Genomic DNA, 22063 nt, shown 5'->3' with positions numbered 1-22063 from the left:
AAAGAGCTTGGGTGAGAAAGGGATTTCTCATTTGCAATTAACAATTTAACACAAGATAAATGAACAAAAAAATTGCATAATTTTGACACCAATCTTATGTGCAGCATAGGGTGCTCTCAAATGGGAGCTTAATCCCAGCATAGAGATGGAGACAAATTGGTCCACTTTTGTTTTTCCAATGTAACGTTTGTCCTTTTTGAGCGAGGCACTTTCCACGGAAGCCTAGCACCAACCAGTGCCATTGTTTAAGCTTGTCTGTTTATGAATCAATAATAGGGAAGCTTCCCAAATCAAAACCAAAACCATGTGTTCCAGGTTTGACCCTTATAATACCACATTCTTATCAGAGATCATCGTCACAACTCCTTATCTGTATTCTGTATCTTTTGTAAATGTAATGCAGAAATTTTATCAATAGGCTGAGAGCATCCAAGACATATCTTCAAGTCCCTGCACTAATCAATGTAACCAGACTCGACATATGTAATTTTAATTTTTTGGGTCTATAATTAAGCATACATTAAAAGGCTGACAGTTGACATGAAATCAATTAGAACTTTAAACTTGAATGATAGAAGAGATTCGCAGACTAATAGTAGGATAAAGATTTGTACAGTTAAATCAAATCCTTGAGCAAAGTTACTTCCTTCTTGATTTTTTAGAGGCTCTGCGGTTTTCTATTTTCTTCTGTGCAGCCTCAAATTCTTCATCTGTAGGCTCTGAACCTGCAGCAGCACCGCCATATTTAGACACTAGTGATGAGAACATAGAATCAAACCGGTCTTTCCTGTCACTTCGGCGTTGAGATATAACTGCATATAGATCTGATTCTGATTGTTTATTGGATCTGTAAAAGATGAAAACATGGCCACAATATATTTCATATCATATGAGTTTGTCAAAAGAGGATAATAAAGTATTAGTAGAAAAGAGACAGGCCAGTAAAAACTCACTTTGCTTTCCTTTTTAAAGGACGGGTAGGTGGTTTTGTTTCGGATACTTTTTTGGCCCATTTTTGGTAGGTTTTAGTTGCTTTCAGTTCTCCTATACAAGTGAGAAAGAGAGATCAGTATTGGAGATCTCACAAGTTTGAGATAATCCAGAACATAAAACAAATTTGAATATTCTTATTCTATAAGGTGGCCCTCTAACGTGGAACAATCAATTATCTTTTAAAGTCTTGGTTGTCCACTTAAGTTGCAATTAACCTAGTTCAGAGGCAGAACTTGAAACTTCTGAGGTCTAGAACACTAAACTTTTTGGGTATATAAGCAAAAAGTGATACGAACATTTACCTGCAGCAATTGTCTCGTCAAGAATATCCTTGAAACGGTGTGAATCAAGTTTCTGGTCCGAACAAAGCATTGAACAGAAAAGCCTGTGGCAGAAAGAATTTTTAAGCCATCAAACTTAAATAGGCAAGTCCAAGGAGGGAAAAGAAACACATAGCTCTTTAACCTGTTCATATTCCCCTTGCACTTCTTATACAGATCAATCAAATCTTTCTTCTCTGAATCAGATCCCCTGTAGTTTGCCTCAAACTCTTCAATATCAGCCTCAGTGACCTGCAATCCGTATATCAGCTGTCAAGTAAATGGAATGGAAAAGAAGAATAATACAAGGCATTAATTCAAAATTTTCATGATTAAAGCATCTAACCTTTTTGTACATGGCTCCAAAAAACTCTTTCAAATTTTGAACAACATCCCCAGCCAGGTCCTGACCAGCAAAAAGGATAAAAATGAGACACAAAATGCAGCAACAGTTGAAAAGATAAAAAAACTGAAAGTGAATATTCCAAATTTTAAGAAAGAATATCATTCAAGCCCAATCTCTCGCATATAGTTATGATTGCCAATTTTTGACCAGGTATAAGTTGGTCAATAAAAAGGGAACTGTAAAGGATGGATTCCTTAAGACCATATAGTGCAAATGAAATATTTTTCATCACCATGGAATTTCTATTAGCCCTAGACTTTAATTTATCTAAATAAAATTACTAGAAAACAAATAGTTCTCTCAACACTCACAGCATCATCGACACAACCGGTCTGGTCATAAAGAGCCCGTTTTTCTTCATCACCAAGAATTGAAATGACCTTTTGTAGTTGTTGAAATTTCTCCTTCGCCTCCTGTTCAAAGAAGATAAAATAGATCACAACAGAGAATAAAAATGACCGGCCATGCAGGTAACTAAGTTTTCTCCTTACCTCATCACCAGGATTTTTATCTGGATGGAGTCGTAAGGCCAATTTATAGTATGCTTTCTTTATTTCCTGTTGAGATGCTGTCCTTTCAACACCAAGAACCTGCAAGCAGAGCATCCGTATTAGATTTATCTCGGTTTACTTCAGAAGAGGATGCAAACCCAACACAACAGGAAATTGGAAGGAGATGGGTGGTAAGTGGGGTGCATAAGTTTACAATAGCTCGATGAAAGCATTCAAATTCTTGGAATCATAATCACTACAAAGCCAACCAAATTAATTAGTTGAGACTATTAAAGTTTACCGTGCATGTTACAGAATACACATGCTTCTCCAAAGCAATTTGATATTCTACACGAAAGCTTGAAAACTGAAAATGAGAGTCTAAAGGCATACAAGCAACACAGTTGAGAGTACATTTATAGGGGTAAATGATCATCAAGAACAAACCAAATGCCATTGCCTTGTAAAAGACAAATATATTTATTGAAAAAAAAAAAGAATTCCAGTCAGAAAACAAATCCTTGCATTTAAGCCAATTCACAAAACACATCAGAACTTGGCTGTGCTAAGTGACGAAGGCAATGAATTTTACACTAATAATATGAAATAAAACCCTAATTTTTATTGCAGCATCACAAGTACAGTACAATAAACCCTTGATACTAAAGTACGACTAACTTAACAAATTAAACTCCCTATTAAAAAAAATTAACATAAAACGCCCAAAAGAACAATGATACCTCATAAAGGTCCTTATCATTTGAAGAAGATCGATTCAGATTCTCCTGATTTAGTTCTTCTTCTTCATGCGAAACCCTAGATTTCTTCTGCTTTCCCATTTTACCCCTTATAAATTTCTTTACTTTGCTTTCCAAAGTGAAAGAAGTAAAGGGTTGGGGTTCTTATACCAGTGGTAGTATTGGTGCTGAATAAAATTTTCGTCTCCGATTTATTCCCGCCATTTCGGCTCTTTTCCCGCCGGAATGATCAGGTGAGTGCTACTGTATATTAGCTTTTGATAAAAAATTGGAATAATCACATCGTCGACAAGAGATGGGGCCAGTTAAGTTGGGGCGTAGCGTGGGTGTCTACTTGATGTGTTGAATGAGATTGAAACATATCATAGTTCGCGCTGCATATGATAAGAGTGATGTCCAGAAAATTTCACACTCACCCCTGAGGTTTAAACAACCCATAACCGGATCGGAAGTTTGAGCTTGTCTGCATATACACCCTCTGCTTATTTCGACCTCGCCTATCACCAACAATGGGTGGGCAAAATCGAGTTTAGGTCAGGTTCGGGTCAACCCGATCGGGTTTTGGGTTGTTCGGGTTAGATAAGAATCAATCCGACATAACCCGAATTATTGACCCGACCTGAACCGATCCAAACTATGTTCAGGTTGGTTGAAATCAGGTCAATTCGGGTCGGGTCAAATTTGGTTAATGCAATTTTGAGCTCTTTTTTTTTCCTATTTTTGTAGTTTTTATGATAGTTTTAAGACATTTTTCTTAATTGTAGTCATTTTTACTAATTTTCAACTAAAAAAAAGAAAAGAAGATGTTATTAAATTAAATGAATAAAGTTAAAATGCTACAATATGATTATTTGCCTATTGGCTTGGAGGGTAGGATTAGGACTATTATTTGCTCAACCAACAAAATCCAAAATAAAAGTTAAAATTAATACAAACTTACAAAGTCCAAAGCACAATTTCCAAATATTAGTCTTTCAAAGTTTGAAACACAAACTCACAAAGTCACAAAATTAAATTGTTTAGAAACATAAATCACAAAGTTCAAAGTTCAAACATTAAAACTAAATAAGCTTTTTTGGTTCCTCCACCTTGGTTCCTCCATGGCTCCATACAAGCACTTTGACAAGTTCTAAATTCAAAATTTTGAACTCCAAGTTCAAGTGCCGATTGCCTAGAGAAAGATTGAGAAAATGTACAATAAATATTTTCTTTAAGCCACGTTCCAAATGAACAAACTCAATTCATATAAAAAATTGAGCAAATAAACCAAATTCATAAGGTTACACATTAAACACAAACACAAATAAATAAATCCAATTCATATCTTTAATTAAGCTAAAGGGGTGTTACAATCTTTCTAATTTCTATTATATCATTATAAATTTATAATTACAAATAAATATATATGTTTACCAAATTTTTCACTACACACACTTGATTATATATTTCTATTATATTATGCTTATTTTATGGCATTCATCACCAAATCAAGTTAATAATAATACTAGACAATAATAACATTCTATCAACTTCAACTTGTCTAACTAAAACAATTACAAGTTAGACTTAAAATGTAAAACTATAACAACTATAATTATAGCTTAAATTACAACCAAATACTAATAGTACTATAATATCAAATTATGAATAATAATATATATTAAAAGTTACCTTTCAAACATCCATAACATAAATGTTGGCGTTCACCGCTTTCACTGTCGAAGCTTGTGAACTTATAAGCTCTATAAAATCTAAAAAATAAATCAATTAGTTACTCAAGTGCATGACTGCATGTAGATGTTCTATATAAAGTTATAATGCATTTTAAATATATTATGTATTTAATGGATGATAAAAAATTAAAAACATTACCTTCTTATAATTCCATATGAAACATTTGCTTCTTGATATCTTCTTAGAGTTTGTAGATGGAATTGGCAAAAAGTTTAGACTGCAGCCAATTTTCAGTGCATATCAATGCCTCAACCATAACCGAGGTTAAAGAACTCTTATACTCATCAATAATACGACGCCCGGTGCTAAAGGTAGACTCAAATGCCACTGTGGAAACAGGAACAATAAGGACATCTCTTGCAATTTTCTCAAGAATTGGATACCTCAATCCATTCACCCTCCACCAAAGCAAAACATTAAGTTTAAGATTGCTGGAATCTTCAATTGGGTCCTTCAAGTATCTTTGCATCTCAGATACTACTCTTCTACTCTCATTCTGAACACAAACCTTCCTAGCATATCCAAGGAAAGGGCGAGCAACTTGAAAAGCGTCATCACATTCACCACCAGCAACATCCACTAAATTAGCCTCAGTTGTAAAACGTTGAGAAAAACTTGTACCTCCATAGCCACTAAGACCACTCTCACCATACATCGATGGTGTGGAACTAGCGGAGAATGCACTATATACATCATAAAACTCATTCAACAAGTCATTTACTGATTTGGTCATTTGTTCAACCATCAAACTATCATTGCCAAAAATGATCTCAAAAATATATTTAGCAAAATCCATTTTCGTTTGTGGATCAAGAATAGAGGAAATAATCAACATTTTGTTTATCTTTCCTGTGGACTCCCAATACTTATCAAAATTTTCCCTCATATTATAAGCCATAGAGGATACTTAAGGATCTGTATTTTCTTACAGTGCAATCAATGAACTCTCAATTAAGCCAATAGTATCATAACAAAGATTAGAAGTCACACTCAAAGAGGCAGAAAACAATAATATGGCATCATAAAATACTTCAAAAACTTCACAATTCGTTCAACACTCTCCCAGTCCTTCGGTCCAAGTGGGCCCACCCTTCTAACATTATTTTCTTTCTCAGTAAAATATGCCTCATAAGGTTTATCTACTTCTGTCATTCTATGAAATGCTGCTTGAAATTTCAACGCAGTCATCAACATCAAATAAGTAGAATTCCACCTGGTAGGACAATCCAAAACAACAATTCATTTTGGACAATTCACCTGCTCAGCACATTGTTTAAATGTCCGCAGCCTCATGCTGGAGGATGTCACGTACTTCACTGCATTCCGAATAACGGTAACACCAGCATGCAATTCTCTCAATCCTGAAACAACAGTCAAATTCAAAATATGTGCACAACAACGCACATGCATTTATTGTCCCGCCAACACAAGCGCATCATCATTCCTCTAACTAAGCAACTGCATAGTGACATAACCAACATCAATATCATTTGCAATGGCATTATTAACAGTTATTGCAAACAACCTCTCTATCCCCTAATCTTGTAAGCAAGCCACAATCTTTTTACCAATCAACTTCCCTCTATGATCTTCGATTGCGCTAAAACTAATAATCCTCATATTCAAACACCAATAACTATCAATAAAATGAGCTATAATCACCATGTAGCTCATGTTTTGAACAGAAGTCCATAAATCAGTTGTAAGAGACACTCGCTGCTTGTTGTTGCAAATCAAACTCTTCAACATTGCCTTTTTCCTCCAAAAATAACTCCATAACATTTCTACCAATAGTTCTTTGAGATGACATAACATACTGCGGGATAGCTACACTGCAGAAATATTTAAATCCTTTGTTGTCTACAAAATTGAGCTGCAACTCACCCATAATAATCATTTTAGTTACTGCCCTTCGACACGCGTCTTGACTCCATCCTTTACCCAAAACTAAATTACTAGCATTTTCTTCGCCGCCCTCAGATGTCAAATTTTGTTGACTTCCACTTTGTTCCGCCCGAAATGTCTTGTATGATTCACATGTCTTTATATGCCTTGTCATATTTGTAATCCTATCAAGCCTTAAATGACATTGATATTGCTTACCACAATAGTTGCACATACATTTGTTTGGATTATCTTCAAGTAAAGTGAAATGATTCTATACTGCCAATTTTTTCTTCATTGGCGGTCTTTTCCGCTTCGCCTTTTCCTTTCCTCTATGGGTTCCTTCCATTTGTACGCTTTGGTCTTCATTGTCACTCATCGAATTCGATCTTGAGCGTCCAAGCATCTGAATATTCAAAATAATAATTAATAATCATTAATTCAAAAATCAAAGCACAGAAATATTATTAACATAATCCATAAACAAAAATTAGTAATTTCAATTCAAGTTGTTCATGCTCTATAAAAAAAGTAAGAAATTCATGATTAATTAATTAATTTATAATATCCAATTACCCATTCCCCATAATAATATGATATTATTTGTCTATTTATGTCTTATTTCTTATTATAAATTAAATCCTTTAATTTCAAGTCCAAGTTACTTGTACTTAACAACTTAACGGATGATTAACAAACAATAAAATATTAATTGAATTTATTAATTTTTTTAGGGTTGAAAGCTTGAAGCTACTGCACAAGTGCACATAATCACATAACACATTATAATTATAAAATATATACAACATAATACTTAATTTTAATATTTAATCTACCTAGTGTGATAATTTATTCATAAAAAATCAATTATTAACAATTATTAACAAATATCAATTAATATTATTTCAATTATTATTAATTAACAAATTTTTTCTTATTTGCTAGCTAACAACATTTTCATATGTCCTTTATGCTTGACTATTATGGTCTATTCGCTAAAGAGAGCAAACGATAACAATCAATGAAATAAAAACAAAACCCACCAATCAACAATTCCTTTTTATATATGAAAAAAAAATAATTTCTAAAGAGCTCAATAATTAACAAAATTTCCTTGATTTTATTACTAATATTTATAAATACATAATTAATTAATTACAACAATTAAATAATAACCAATTACTGAATTACATAATAAACAATTAAGCATATATAATTAATTAATTATATAGTATATATATACCATGAAACGACTTAGGAAACTTGAAAAAAGTTGAAGCTTGAAAGTGGAAAGTGGAAATGGAAAGCTTCAAAATCGGGTTTGGGTGGGGAGAAAGTCGGGTCGGGTTGTGAGGATTCGGCCTTCAAGCAGCAGATCGGTTGCCACGGCTCACGGCTGGACGCGATTTCACTTGGCAGCAGATCGCGGCTTCACTTGGGAGTTGGCAGCAGCAGATTGCGGAGATGCGGACGACTCACGGCTCACGGCTGGACAGGTTTGACTTGGAAGCAGCTGGTCGCGACTTCAGTTGGCAGCAGCAGATCGTGGACTGGTGTGTGTGAGTCTTGTGGTGGCTGGTTGCGAACTTGCTGCTGCCTTATTTGTGTTTGAGCTTGACAGTGAACTTGTGATTTGTGAAGTTGTGAACTTGTGATGGTGGTGTGTGGCTGACAGTGTGTGTGTGTTAGGTTTGTGAGTGAATTTGTGAATGTGAATTGTTGAGTGATTGTGTACAGCATGTGTGTGCAGCGTGTGTGTCAGTGTGTGTGATGTGTAGCTTGTGTGTGTGCAGTGTATGTGTGTGTGCTGTGTGCAGTGTTAGCTTAGGTTTTTTTTTTTTTTTTTGCAACCCGATCGGGTATTTGGATCGGGTCGGGTTTGACCCGAACCGATCACAACCTGATCGAGTTTTAATCCCGACCCGATCCAACCTGAATCCGAAATTTATTGGGTCGGATCAGGTAAAATGCCCACCCCTAACCAACATTATAACCCCAAAACATCGCAATAACATGAAGGCTCAAAATTTCAATGCCGATGATAAATACAGCCCGCCAAACAGCAATTATTAAGGTTATAGGTGCGAAAGAAAAGCGAGGAATTAAGCATTACATTAGTTAGCTAAGTCTACCTCAAGAAAGAGCTTTAAACCTATTTTTAGATAACGTTTCATTTCTAAAAATAATATCATTATCAAATTTTTGTGGCTTGGTTAAAGAGTTTCTTGATTGGAATAAGCATTCAATCATTTTCCTAGATAAATAAACGTAAATTAACTAAAAATATTTTATTAATATCAATAATGATTTTTATCAAATCACATACGACAACATCTCACAATAATTCGAAAACAACCGTCCATATGGTAAACAGTACTATCGAATAATATAAACTTGTACTAAAAAAATTTATTTGTATTTTGCTTCACTTGCCTATCTCCTGTCACTTAACAAACTTACTTTCATATACACCCCTGAGATTTATATAAAACAAGAACGTATCCAAAGTTTATCCATTTTAAGCATATACACCAACTGGTCTGGTCATACTTGGACAAATTGGACCTCACATACCGACAGCAGTGCCACCAGAAACCTACCCAGGCCCAGCCCAGCGCAAGATGCCCCGCAACAACAGAGCGGGTTAACCAACCCAAGTCAGCCACGAAATCAAGCGCGAATGGCAAAGCAGCAAATAGAAACTGCATCCAGGGCATGAGTTAAGCATCACCGACTCGGTGGAAAGCTCTCGTTGGTGATGAAAAAGTGGAAGCGTCGTCTTAAATAGAGCAAAGCCGTAGCGAGAGAGAGAACTTGGAAGAAAATTTTTTTAAAAAAATAAAACGCCCCGTCTCTCTCTCTCTCTCTCTCTCTCTCTGTCTCTTTTCTTTTTTATTTTTGCTTGGCCTCACTTTTTTTTTCTTTTTCAATATTATTACCTACGATTATCTCTTCGATTGAAGGCAAGCTTTCACGTCCATAAAACGACGTCGATTAGTTTCAGTCTTGTCGGTTGATCAAAACCTTGATTTTTGAAACTGATTTTTGGGGAATTTTTTTTTACAGATTAATTCGGTTCGATTTTGTAAATCAAGATCGGACGAATAGGTGAGGGTTTTCTTTATTTATTTATTTATGGGAGTTTGCTTATTTATTTAATTATTTAGTTGGAATTATAGTTTAGTTTACATAGTAGTTGGTTAAAAATGAGATTTTTTTCTCAATTTTTGTGCTAGGTTTTTGATGATTTCTGATTATGGCTTCAAAAATAGAAACTTTGATTGCTTCAAAGTTTTGAAGTGTGAGGCAAAATGAGAAGTTGGGGTTGTGCTCTGTGAAACCATCCTGAATTTTGGGTTAATTGGTCGAGATTATAATTCCTTTCGTATGTGTTTACTTGTTTCTTTTTTTTTTAATTGGTTTTTGTATCTGTTTCAAATATTGTGGGTTAGGGGATTTGTGCAAAGTGAAAACAATTCATATCTGTTTCAGATTCGTTTGAAATTTATAGTGTTATGTTCACTTGCTATACCAGTTTCGACCATGGTAAATTTAATTTTTGTGCTGTCACGAGATTGATGATTTGTAGGCGCACAACCTGCAAGCTTACTGATGGATAACAGAGTTTTCCCGAGTCCTAGAAATATTTTCATTTATGAACTCTAAGTCCTTCTGGATGTGAACATGAATACTTGTGTAGGTATTTTGTAGTTTCTTGGATATTATTGAAACCAGTACCCAATTGAATAACGAGTGAATGCATTCGAGCCATCTACCTACTATTGTTTTATGATTTTTTTTTCATTCCATTTTGAACTTTTGAGGATGAATATTATAGATTAACTGTGTTATGTATGATATATGCTTGTATCCCTTTTAGCAATTAACTCTATTAAGCTCTTACGTCCTCTCCTGGCTGATAGCCGCTGATTTAGGTTCTGTAAATGTCACCCTTAAGTCTTAACCTAAGGTATCCTGGTCATTTCTTTTTTTTTAATATCATAGAGCACTCTTTTCCTATGCTTAGTCAATCATGATGCATTGCAGTGAATTGACTAGTTATAGTGATTAGTGGCATTGATTGAAGTTGTTTTGTGCAGATTAAGTTCTTTCCTTTTTCTTTGTCCATATTTTGTATTTGTTTTGTTAGTTTTCTTGAATGCATCATGGTCTGTGAGTTTGTTCAATTTTTGTATGGGATTATATTGATTGATATTGAGCTGGTGGCTGAATCATTTGTATGGTTTAGTAGTTGTATGTAGTAATATAGATGATAAGATGATTTCCTGGCAGGAGGTAGAAAAGATGGAATCACATGATGAAACTGGATGCCAAGCTCCAGAAGGCCCCATTCTTTGCGTCAACAATTGTGGCTTCTTCGGAAGTGCTGCTACCATGAATATGTGTTCCAAGTGCCACAAGGCCATGATCCTTAATCAGGAACAGGCCCAACTAGCAGCTTCATCTATTGGGAGCATTGTGCATGGCAGCTCCGGTGGGACTGGCAAGGAGCCCATCGTTGCTGGCAGCGTGGATCTACAAGTGGGACCAGTTGAGATAAAGAAATTCTCCATGGAACCATCTAGTGGTTCTTCCTTTGGGTTCGCAGGAGTGAAAGCAAAGGAAGGCCCTAAAAGGTGTACAACTTGCAATAAACGTGTCGGTTTGACAGGGTTCAATTGCAGATGTGGGAACCTCTTCTGTGCAGTTCACCGATACTCTGACAAGCATGGCTGTCCGTTTGATTATAGGACTGCTGCTCGGGAAGCAATTGCTAAAGCCAACCCTGTCGTGAAGGCGGAGAAACTTGACAAAATCTAGTAGTGATGAACTGAAGGTTTATGCAAAGAATATGATGCTTTTCTTTTTAGGCACGCATGATATAAGTTGGTTTCTTGTCTGGTTAGATGTCCTTTATTGGTATAAATGGTTTCAGGTCATGATTTTCAGGACATCATTGCAGTTATATTCCTTGCTGATTGGCAAGGATTCCCTTGTTGGCTCCAGTGTGTAAGTCTCTATTTGTGCCTGGTTTTGATGGACAACTTTGTGGTTAATTTGTAATATTGCTTCTGGTTGGTATGCATTTCTTTGTAGTAGTAAATGAGGGAAAAAAAAATCGGTATTTGCAGTGCATCGAAACATCTATCAACTATTCTCCTGCCATTTCTTGTATTACTACTTTTATCCTTCTGTTGTCTATGTTCTCACCTTATCCTCCTTAAGTATGAGCTTTGCACTGATTGCGACTGATGTTTTCTTCTCACTACTTTCAGTTAGATTCAGTTATCTCTCGCTGTTGTTGTATCCATATCTGAATGCTTTTTGTTATTGCTCTATGGTTGATGTGCATTTTTCTGTTTCATAAACAGATATTTATTTGCGGCACTAGGTGCATCTTTGAAGCTAATCTACTGCCATCTGGTTCAGTACTTATCATCTTCTTCTAGCAGTTTGGTGATATTGTCTTCTCCTCCTAAAATAGCACGCTTTGCATGAATAGTTGCTTTCTACTGAGAATCATTGTTCTGACTCTATGACTCCTTGCTGACTTACATATATTTATGGTTATAATACCATATTAACATCAATATCATGAATGTTCTTGACCTCGTTAGTAATGCCATTACCTTGTTTCTGAGGACTCTTCCAGCTTTTCACTATTTTTGATGAACAGGAAATGTGTTGAATTGTATGCGGTGTTCACCTTGCCTATAAAGAATTTGTTGAGATATAACATTAAATTTAATTAGTTCTGAGGAGGACAGGCTAAATCCCTCGTGCCTCTCTTGCTATGAACCGGAGCCATTAAAGCTGTTATTCATTGTGTGTTGTGAGATTGTTACCACTTACCAGATAATTTGTGTCTTTGGATACGCTGTGTACAATACAAAGGAGCTGAGAGAGAGGTTAGAGGTTCGGGTGTCAACGTTAGTCTCTCTCGATGGATGTTGTTTATTTATGTTTCTATGTTTACCACGTGTATTTCTTAGCTACAACTTGGAAAATTAAATAAAAAATTTGTGGATTATAAGTGAAAATAAACGCAATTTGAGAACATATTAGATTTATGGGCCTTTTGGCAATCTCAGACGCACTTCAAGGATTTATTTGTTGAATGTCTAAAGTTTTATTAATTTTAGATATTTTTGTAAATCTATTTGTTTGTCTTTTTTATTTACTTATGTTTGATTTTTTTATATTTAAATTTAATAAAAAGGTGAATTTTTTTATTTTAATTAAATGAGAAGTAAATATTATATGTTTAAAAAATATATTAAATATATTTATTTCTTAAATTATAAAATTTAATTCTTCTTTTTTCTTATAAAACATAAATATCAAATAATTATGTTTAAAATGTTCTTTATTTATAAAAATAAATAAAATATTATTTATATTTAGAGTAATAAGATTTATAAGTATATCATTTAGACATTTGCATATGGATATTTTTAGATTTTACATCTATTCAAATTTCGGGGGGAAAACGTGTTGGCTAAGTGACTTTCATATCCTAAAATATGTTTTGTTTTAATTATTTAAAGTCATATCATTATGGTTCATCACTATTAATAAATAGTTACTATTAATAAATATTAACTATTTATTTTTTTTAAGTTCAGAGTTGGGCCGGTCGAGTTGGAGTATGTAGGGTCTGAATCTTGACTTGAATTTAACTGGGCTTTAATATATATGCTTGAGTCTGATTCTTGATTTTTAAATTTGGTTCAAAGCCCGAAAATTATGAGTCGGGTCAATCGGATTAAAAATCAGGTCTGACTCTTTTGTCATCTTAGTAGAAATTTTAAATGCATTTGAAGATTTTTTTTTGCTAAATATTTAAAGTCGATAAGTTCTATTAATTTTAGATACTTTTATAAATTAGTTTGTCTTTTTGTTTACTTATGTTTGAATTTCAGATATTTACATTTAAATAGAAAAAAGTGAATTTTTGTGATTTTTATTTGAATGAGAAGTAAATATTATATTTAAAAATATTGCTATTAAATATATTTATTTCGTAAATTATAAAATTTAATTATTTTTTTACTTATAAAGATGTAAATGTCAAATATTATGTTTAAGAATTTCTTTTATTTATAAAAAAAGACCATTTACATTTTAGATATTAGAAAAATAATAACAAATATATCATTTAGACATTTGTATTTTGATTCTTAAATCTATTCAAATTTCGAACAAAAAAATAAAGCCATGTCATGACCCAGTCCAAACTTCCCAAAATTTTTAGGGTGTACGAGCATTCCAGAAATAAAACTGTGCGGGTCTTATTAAGGCCCAAAGCGGATAATATCTTAGCAGGTTTGGGTTTGGTCATGACAGATGGTATCAACGCAGCTCCGTGTGTCCTCTTGAACAATGGTGGGAAAAACCTCAACGAGGATGCTAAGTCCCTAAGGGGGTGTACGTAACACCCTAAGTAAATCCCACATCGACAAACACACATGCTGGGTTTATAAAGGGTGATACACACCTTAATTGACAAGATGTATTTTGGGGTATATAGGCGCTCCTAGAACAAAATCGTGCGGATTTTATTAAGTCCAAAGCGGATAATATCTTATCAGGTCTGGGTTGGGTTATGACAAGCTAAGTGACTTTATTCATAACGTAAGATTAACGCGCATCGTTGAGCAATAAGATTTTTGTATTTCTTTTTTTAAACTCATATATTGCATTTGTGGAAATCAAGGGTTAAAATTAACGGTGAAAGGACAATAATAAAAGCCAAAGGATGATATAATGAAGAAAGCGAGCCAGCAACTAGTAAGGAAGATTTGTTGAGGAAGGTGGCCGGCTGTTCTCCCCCACACAGCGCACCGTCTGCAGAAAGCAATGTAATCCTCAAAAGTAAATAATGTGTATCATTGTAGTTATTATTATTATTGTTCTTTATGTATATAGCTTTCTTCATTGCAATTAAGTGAAAATTTTGATAATGCCAATTGGGGCATTGCCGGCCAACTTTCACTCACTCACTCACCACCACCACCACCACCCACCAAATCATGAATCATGATCATCAAAATTGAAGACAAAAAGGGCTGCCTCAAAATTTTTGTTGGGACTTGAGGGCTTCTTTATCTAGGGAATATTGCAGCACAAACAACTAGCGCGCATACACCAAAACATAAAACAATTCATTATTGACTTTAAAATATATATTATCATATGCACTTTGGACCCAAAGGCAAAACACACAGAAACAACGCCCTTGGATGCTTCAAATTCAGTCCCCTTTTTCTCATTTGATATTAAAAGTTGACTCGTGAATACGAGTAGAAAACTTTTAGAAAGCAACAAATTGAATTGCATCAACTAACCTTATCTTGTGTTATTATTGTATATGACAATAATCATTCTGGCCTCATATTGTTTGTATAAATTTTAGTAAAATAGTGATTATTGATTAAACGATAAAGTATTGAAGTGTGGATGCTTTCGAGGTTTGGACACCTTTTTTTTTTTTTTTTTCTATATGGTTGACATATTAAACTTTAGTCCCATCAATTTCTAGCTAGTATCATTTTTTGGTCGTAAATTTTATGTAGGCAAAGTTAATTTGCTGCTATTCACGGTAAACAAACTGTTCAATTTCTGCATGGAAATAATAAGGAACTTATGGGCTACCATGTTATTTTTGACTTTGTGAGTGTGTATGATAGTTTCTTTGACATTACCCACAATTGGTGTTCATATCATAGATGGAATACTTTTGTGCAAAATAATAATTTCGTCCTTTCAAAATAATAATAATAATAATAATAATAATAATTTCATTACTCAGCCAACAATAAAACAGCACAGAACACCTAGGAAATTCATCAGCACAAGGAGTAGTTCACTCACTCACTAGTAACGTGTACACGATGAAATTATTCTTTTTCAGTGGGCTCTAACTACTCTTCTAACTTTGCATAATGATGGGGTTATTCTAAGTCTAGTAATTTTTTAGATCTGCATCTAGAAAATAATTTCCAACACAAATAAAATATCAAAACTACCATAGACTTGAGGAAGAAGAACCCCCACAACCTCGAATCCAAGCGGAAACTTACTTAGGGATGGTAGAAAAATTCGGCCTGAGCTCGAGTATCATGGGTCAGGCCGGTTTTTTAGGTGAAGCTCGAGCTCGAAAAATACTTTAAAAAATTTTAGAAAATAAATATTATTTTATTTAAAATACAATATTTAACATATATTTAGTCCACCCACCCATAATATATATTTAAAATTTTAAATCATTTAATCATAACTTTTAAAGTCCAATTTAACCACAAATAAAATAATAATAATAAAAAAAAAAACGGACCTAAACTTTACTAAACCCGACGTGAGCCCGAAATTTTGTCATCCCTAAACCTGCTCTCACAACAAATCACATTTTAGAAACATGATAAGCTATTCTTGGTCTTGGATGGTTCTTTTCACATGAAACTTTTTATTGAAAAGCATATGTAAAGTGTACCCATTTGAAAGTCCAATAACCATGCCTGAAATTTGTCATTGGAAGTTCAAAAAAAAATAAAAGCAGGCTGTGTAAAGTGTAAAGAAGATTCTTAGGATACCTTTCTTTCTTTCTTTCTTTCTTGCCTTCTTTCTTTGATTGTTTTTTTCTTTATGGCTGACATGAGGCCAAAATTTTGTATAGATTTTTTGACAGGAGGCTGCAATAATGGCTGTCCTTCATTTTCCACTTATACAGTAAAAGTCAAAAATTTCAATTTCTTAATTGTCTGAAAAGTCAACTAGCATTCTTGCCAAAAAGCATTAAATTTGACATTTTTGGTTTTCCCCACCAACTACGCTTTGTTTTTTTTTTAATGAACTTTGTACGGACTCAGTAACTACGCCCCCCCCCCCCCCCTCCATCAATTTTTGCCCTTTACAAAACACAATCAATTTTGGGCAATAGGGCATGCCTTGATTCATTTAAAAGTAATTAAGAAAATGTTAATTGGTTTTTCAAATTAAATTACTTGTGATTATGAACTACAATTTGATACATCCCCCCTCTGCCTATAATGATTATGAGAAGATTTGAATAAAAGGGAGTATGGTAAAAGTTTATATAAGATGAGCAAAAAATTGAATCCAATAATGTATTTAGCACGAGGGAAAGTAACTATTTTATTTTCACAAATCTCATAGTAATTTTTCTTTGACTGGGCATGCTTGTATAATTATTACACTCAATAGAATTTTACTCTTCTTTCACACGCTTTTACGAGAAGACCGTCCAATAGTTTGATGATAAATTTTTAGATCATTCCAAACAAATCTAAAGTTATTACAATGGATCTGATTTACTTAAATGTTTTTTTTACCTTTGAAGAAATATTTAGACTATCTTTATAGTAATGTTATGACTACGACACTCCAAGAGTATTGTTCCTCACAATTTGGGCACCGTTAAATAATAAGAATTTGTTGATAATTGTTGACTTTTTTTTTATCATCATCTAATGGTGTCTAAATTGTGAAAGTACAGTAACCATAGGTTATAAGGCACCATCATCATATTCATATACTATATTGGGTTATTGTTTTTAAAATTGTGATAAAATATACCAACTACATCATGATCCTGTTGATTGAAGATTTCCAATTAAATTTCCAAGTTGTTTCTTTTAAGAAAAAAGAAAAATGCACCCTTATAATTGGAGTGAATTATGAATTGCGTATGGTGTGGTCCAACGTAGGCTATATTTTTATAGCCTTTTGATTTGTTTGGAATGATCACGACATCGTTATAAATTTCTCAGTTAACTCCTTGGTGGCCCCCACCAAGTTTGATTAGATCTTCACCGTTGGAATCAAGAAAATGTGGCAACCACCGATCTCATCCCTCCCTGGAACCTCCCGGCGCCGAAGCCGGGTGATCATTCACTTTCATCATATCCAATCAGCCTCTTGATCAGACGGCGACCACATCTTTCTCTAAATCTCTCCGCATTCTATAATTATCAATCTATATATATAGATAGATATTAAATTACAAAAAATAATCGTATTCTCTCGTGATGTGGACACGTGCCAAGGGAAGTCTTGTCTGGTCTCTTCAGAATCTTTTTGTCGTCACTATCACTAGCTCACGAGAACTTTTCGAGTTTTGCATTTTGTCTATTTTTGTTATAATTATTATTATTATTTTTTTCTTTCGAAGTCTTGACTTTCAGACTTTTACCACTTTCTTAATAATATCATAAAAATTGATTCTCATTTCTGTTTATTACCATAAGGCTGCACAAACAGGTCAACACACACATAATAGAATTAAAAAAAAAAACCCTTAACTGAAAAAAAAAATTTAAATGAACACAAATAAAGGAACTCGATCAAATTTATAATGTTTTTGTCAAAATCTTTTCATCTGAACATATTAGTACTATGAAATAAAGTAAAAATAAGTAAAACCTATTGAATTTTAAATAGCAAAAAAAAAAGACTTGTCTATGGTTGTTGGGAGGTCAAATCGTATTATCTTTTTGTATTTCACGGAAAAAGTAATAAAGTTTAACGTTGAGCCCACAAGCAAGAAAAGTCATAAAGAGGTTAAATTCTCAGCTTTCTTTTCAAAATTACAGTACTATTATAATAATAATAATAATTATTGAGAATCAAAATTACAGTAGTAATTCTTCAGAAACATGCTGTGTTGATCATGTAGTATAAGGTCCAAAAAACATTGCCCATATCAATGCCTGTACCTTTTGAACCCATTAATTGACCATATGCATTGTCCATTTTCAAGCTTATAATGTGACAAAAATAGGACATTAATTTATTATTTTTTTAATAATCTTGTGACAATGGTGTCTACATATAATATTTACGTGCTTTAGTTTATTTTCAGCTGATTTCCTGTAACTTTGCTGTAATATTTTTCTTTTCTCTATGAAATCTTCAGCAACAAAAGTCATTATGACTGTTTTGTAGCTCTGTGTAGATGCTCTGCGTTACAGTCGACCTCTCATAAAGTCTCACTTTGATCTACTGATATATTAAAAAGATTGAAAACAAATCAACACAAAGCACTCTCTCAGTCTCCTTCAGTGACAATGGCTACGGCCTCCTCCCCACTTTCATTTCTTTGCCTCCACCTTCTTGTATGCTTAACATTCTTCGCTTTCACTTCTGCTTCAACTGAAAAAGATACCCTTCTTTCCTTCAAGGCCTCCATTGATGACTCCAAGAACTCTCTTTCAACCTGGTCTAATACTTCGAACATTCACTACTGTAACTGGACTGGGGTCACTTGTGTTACTACTGCCACAGCTTCACTTACTGTTGCTTCCATCAATCTTCAAAGTCTGAATCTTTCTGGTGAAATCTCATCTTCAGTATGTGAGCTTTCTAGACTCAGTAACTTGAACCTTGCTGACAATCTCTTTAACCAGCCTATACCTTTACATCTTTCTCAGTGTAGCTCTTTGGAGACTTTGAATCTTAGTAATAATCTCATTTGGGGTACTATCCCAGATCAGATTTCTCAGTTTGGTTCTTTGAAAGTTCTTGATTTGAGCAGAAACCATATTGAAGGAAAGATCCCAGAGAGCATCGGCTCATTGGTGAATCTTCAGGTTCTCAACTTGGGAAGCAACTTGCTTTCGGGTAGTGTGCCTTTTGTTTTTGGGAATTTTAGTGAGCTTGTTGTTCTTGATTTGTCACAAAATGCATATTTGATCAGTGAAATTCCTAGTGATATTGGCAAGCTTGAGAAGCTTGAGCAGCTGTTTCTGCAAAGCTCTGGTTTTCATGGGGTGATTCCTGATTCTTTTGTGGGGTTGCAAAGTTTGTCCATTTTGGACCTTTCACAGAATAATCTGACCGGTGAGGTTCCTCAATCCCTTGGCTCTTCTCTGTTGAAATTAGTGTCTTTTGATGTTTCTCAGAACAAGCTTTCAGGTTCATTCCCAAATGGTATTTGCACAGCAAATGGCCTTGTAAACCTTAGTCTCCATAAAAATTTTTTCAATGGTTCAATCCCCGGTTCCATTAATGAATGCTTGAATCTCGAGAGGTTCCAGGTTCAAGACAATGGTTTTTCTGGTGATTTCCCTGATAAATTATGGTCACTACCTAGGATTAAGCTCATCAGAGCTGAAAGCAATAGATTTTCCGGAGCAATACCAGATTCAATATCTATGGCTGCTCAACTGGAGCAAGTTCAAATTGATAACAATAGATTCACTAGTAGCATCCCTCAGGGTCTTGGGTCAGTTAAGAGCTTATACAGATTCTCTGCCTCTCAGAATAGTTTCTATGGTTCACTTCCTCCAAACTTTTGTGATTCCCCTGTCATGAGTATCATTAATCTCTCCCAGAATTCAATTTCGGGTCAAATTCCAGAGCTGAAAAAGTGTAGGAAACTAGTCTCATTGTCATTAGCAGACAATAGTCTTACCGGAGAAATCCCCCCATCCCTAGCTGAATTGCCTGTGCTAACCTACCTTGATCTGTCGGATAACAATCTGACAGGTCCAATCCCGCAGGGGCTTCAGAACTTGAAGCTTGCCCTGTTTAATGTATCCTTCAACAAACTATCTGGTAGAGTCCCCTACTCCTTGATCTCAGGTCTCCCAGCATCGTACTTGCAAGGGAATCCTGGACTTTGTGGCCCTGGGTTGTCAAATTCTTGCGACGAAAATCAGCCAAAACATCGTACTTCTGGCCCCACAGCATTGGCATGTGTGATGATTTCTCTAGCAGTTGCTGTTGGAATTATGATGGTTGCTGCTGGGTTTTTTGTGTTTCATCGATATTCCAAGAAGAAATCTCAAGCAGGTGTTTGGCGCTCACTGTTCTTTTATCCACTCAGAGTCACTGAACATGATTTGGTGATTGGGATGGACGAGAAAAGTTCTGCGGGAAATGGTGGACCTTTTGGTAGAGTTTACATTTTAAGCCTACCAAGTGGCGAGCTAATTGCTGTTAAGAAGCTGGTCAATTTTGGATGCCAATCTTCGAAAACTTTGAAGACTGAGGTGAAGACGTTAGCCAAGATCAGGCATAAGAACATTGTTAAAGTTCTGGGGTTTTTTCATTCAGATGAATCAATCTTTCTGATATACGAATTTCTACAAATGGGGAGCTTAGGCGATTTGATTTGCAGGCAGGATTTTCAGTTGCAGTGGAGTATTAGATTGAAAATTGCCATTGGGGTTGCTCAGGGATTGGCATACCTTCACAAGGATTATGTTCCACATTTACTTCATAGAAACGTAAAGTCCAAAAATATTCTCCTGGATGCTGATTTTGAACCAAAGCTCACAGATTTTGCTCTTGACCGAATTGTGGGAGAAGCTGCATTTCAATCAACCATGTCTTCAGAATATGCACTCTCCTGTTACAATGCACCAGGTATAATTAAGATCTCATACATATTCTTTTTCAACTCGTTATGCATCATTTCTTCCAACATTGTTGTATCAATTGCTGTATTTTTAATGTGAATGTATGTAAAAGACGAATTTGAAGGCTTAAAGGAAAACTTAGGTTGCTATTAAATATATTAGATAACTCACTGTTACTTCTAAACTAGCCATTCCTAAATAGGCAGGGGACTAAACTGAAATGGCAACATTACTAAATTTTCTTTTTGCTTGCAGAATATGGATACAGTAAGAAAGCAACTGAACAGATGGATGCATACAGCTTCGGTGTTGTGTTATTAGAGCTCATAACTGGCCGACAAGCTGAGCAAGCTGAGCCAGCAGAGTCTCTTGACGTTGTGAAGTGGGTTCGTAGAAAAATCAACATAACCAATGGGGCAATCCAAGTTCTAGACCCCAAGATAGCGAACTGTTATCAGCAACAGATGCTTGGAGCACTGGAAATCGCTCTGCGCTGCACTTCTGTGATGCCTGAAAAACGACCATCAATGTTTGAAGTAGTGAAAGCACTTCATTCCCTCAGCACAAGGACTAGTCTTCTGAGTATCGAGCTCTCTAGTTCGCAGGAGCACTCAATTCCTCTGTGAACAATGCACTAAAATACTGCCTCATTTTTTCTTTTTTTGGTTTGCCTTGTATGTAAATCCAACTTGATTTTACATTATTTGAATGTTCTTGGGCATGGCTTTCTCTGTCCTTCACGAAAATTGTTTTGGAATTTTGATCAATAGCAATGCAAGAATGTTACAGTGTATTTTATTATTGCCGCTTGTTCATGTCATCTAGATATTGCCCATGACATTGTCCCTGAAGAGTTCGAGATGCATCAGTAATCACATAGGTCTTCTACGCCCGGTGGCCACTCGATTTTTAGTAGCACAACCGGTTTAGAGTTGTGATACACTTACAAAATTAAGATACATCGTTTAAATTTCAATTAATGTGATACCAATTAAAATTCACCATTTGATAAGAAGTGATATGATTGAGTGGTTACTAATCGCATGATCTCATAAGATGATGACGGTTATATGAAAATTGGGATACAAAATTTGTA

At 34.7% G+C, this 22063-nt stretch overlaps 3 protein-coding genes across 4 annotated transcripts; 2 read left to right on the top strand and 1 right to left on the bottom strand.

Moving 5' to 3' along the window:
- Positions 1-484: 484 nt before the first annotated feature.
- Positions 485-3305, bottom strand: LOC102612826 (chaperone protein dnaJ 6). The gene is made up of 8 exons (XM_006489993.4): positions 2951-3305; positions 2211-2309; positions 2031-2132; positions 1660-1719; positions 1459-1565; positions 1296-1378; positions 954-1044; positions 485-847 (listed from the first exon to the last, which is right to left on the bottom strand). The coding sequence occupies exons 1-8, from the start codon at positions 3047-3049 to the stop codon at positions 640-642; spliced, it is 849 nt and encodes a 282-aa protein (XP_006490056.2). The 5' UTR covers positions 3050-3305; the 3' UTR covers positions 485-639.
- A 6015-nt stretch (positions 3306-9320) lies between these two features.
- On the top strand, positions 9321-11839 carry LOC102612317 (zinc finger A20 and AN1 domain-containing stress-associated protein 8-like). 2 transcript variants are annotated; one of them, XM_052433550.1, is made up of 3 exons: positions 9321-9694; positions 9823-9971; positions 10880-11839. In XM_052433550.1, the coding sequence occupies exon 3, from the start codon at positions 10892-10894 to the stop codon at positions 11405-11407; it is 516 nt and encodes a 171-aa protein (XP_052289510.1). In that variant the 5' UTR covers positions 9321-9694; positions 9823-9971; positions 10880-10891; the 3' UTR covers positions 11408-11839. The 2 variants fall into 2 exon arrangements, with proteins under 2 accessions (XP_052289510.1, XP_024958513.2); XM_025102745.2 differs by lacking the exon at positions 9823-9971 and having other exon boundaries at positions 9325-9549; positions 9653-9694.
- A 6619-nt stretch (positions 11840-18458) lies between these two features.
- On the top strand, positions 18459-21768 carry LOC102612018 (probably inactive leucine-rich repeat receptor-like protein kinase At5g06940). The gene is made up of 2 exons (XM_006489990.4): positions 18459-20974; positions 21223-21768. The coding sequence occupies exons 1-2, from the start codon at positions 18673-18675 to the stop codon at positions 21591-21593; spliced, it is 2673 nt and encodes an 890-aa protein (XP_006490053.2). The 5' UTR covers positions 18459-18672; the 3' UTR covers positions 21594-21768.
- Positions 21769-22063: the final 295 nt, after the last annotated feature.

Source organism: Citrus sinensis, chromosome 9 (assembly GCF_022201045.2).
Source record: "Citrus sinensis cultivar Valencia sweet orange chromosome 9, DVS_A1.0, whole genome shotgun sequence".
Lineage (NCBI taxonomy): Eukaryota > Viridiplantae > Streptophyta > Magnoliopsida > Sapindales > Rutaceae > Citrus > Citrus sinensis.
This window is presented reverse-complemented; position numbering and strand designations above follow the sequence as displayed.

Coding starts and splice junctions, on each gene's coding strand:
- LOC102612826 (XM_006489993.4), bottom strand. CDS start 3,049: ATGGGAAAGCAGAAGAAATCTAGGGTTTCGCATGAAGAAGAAGAACTA. Junction 2,310..2,950: donor ATGATAAGGACCTTTATGAG/GTATCATTGTTC, acceptor CTCTGCTTGCAG/GTTCTTGGTGTTGAAAGGAC. Junction 1,045..1,295: donor TGACGAGACAATTGCTGCAG/GTAAATGTTCGT, acceptor TCACTTGTATAG/GAGAACTGAAAGCAACTAAA.
- LOC102612317 (XM_052433550.1), top strand. CDS start 10,892: ATGGAATCACATGATGAAACTGGATGCCAAGCTCCAGAAGGCCCCATT.
- LOC102612018 (XM_006489990.4), top strand. CDS start 18,673: ATGGCTACGGCCTCCTCCCCACTTTCATTTCTTTGCCTCCACCTTCTT. Junction 20,975..21,222: donor CTCCTGTTACAATGCACCAG/GTATAATTAAGA, acceptor TTTTGCTTGCAG/AATATGGATACAGTAAGAAA.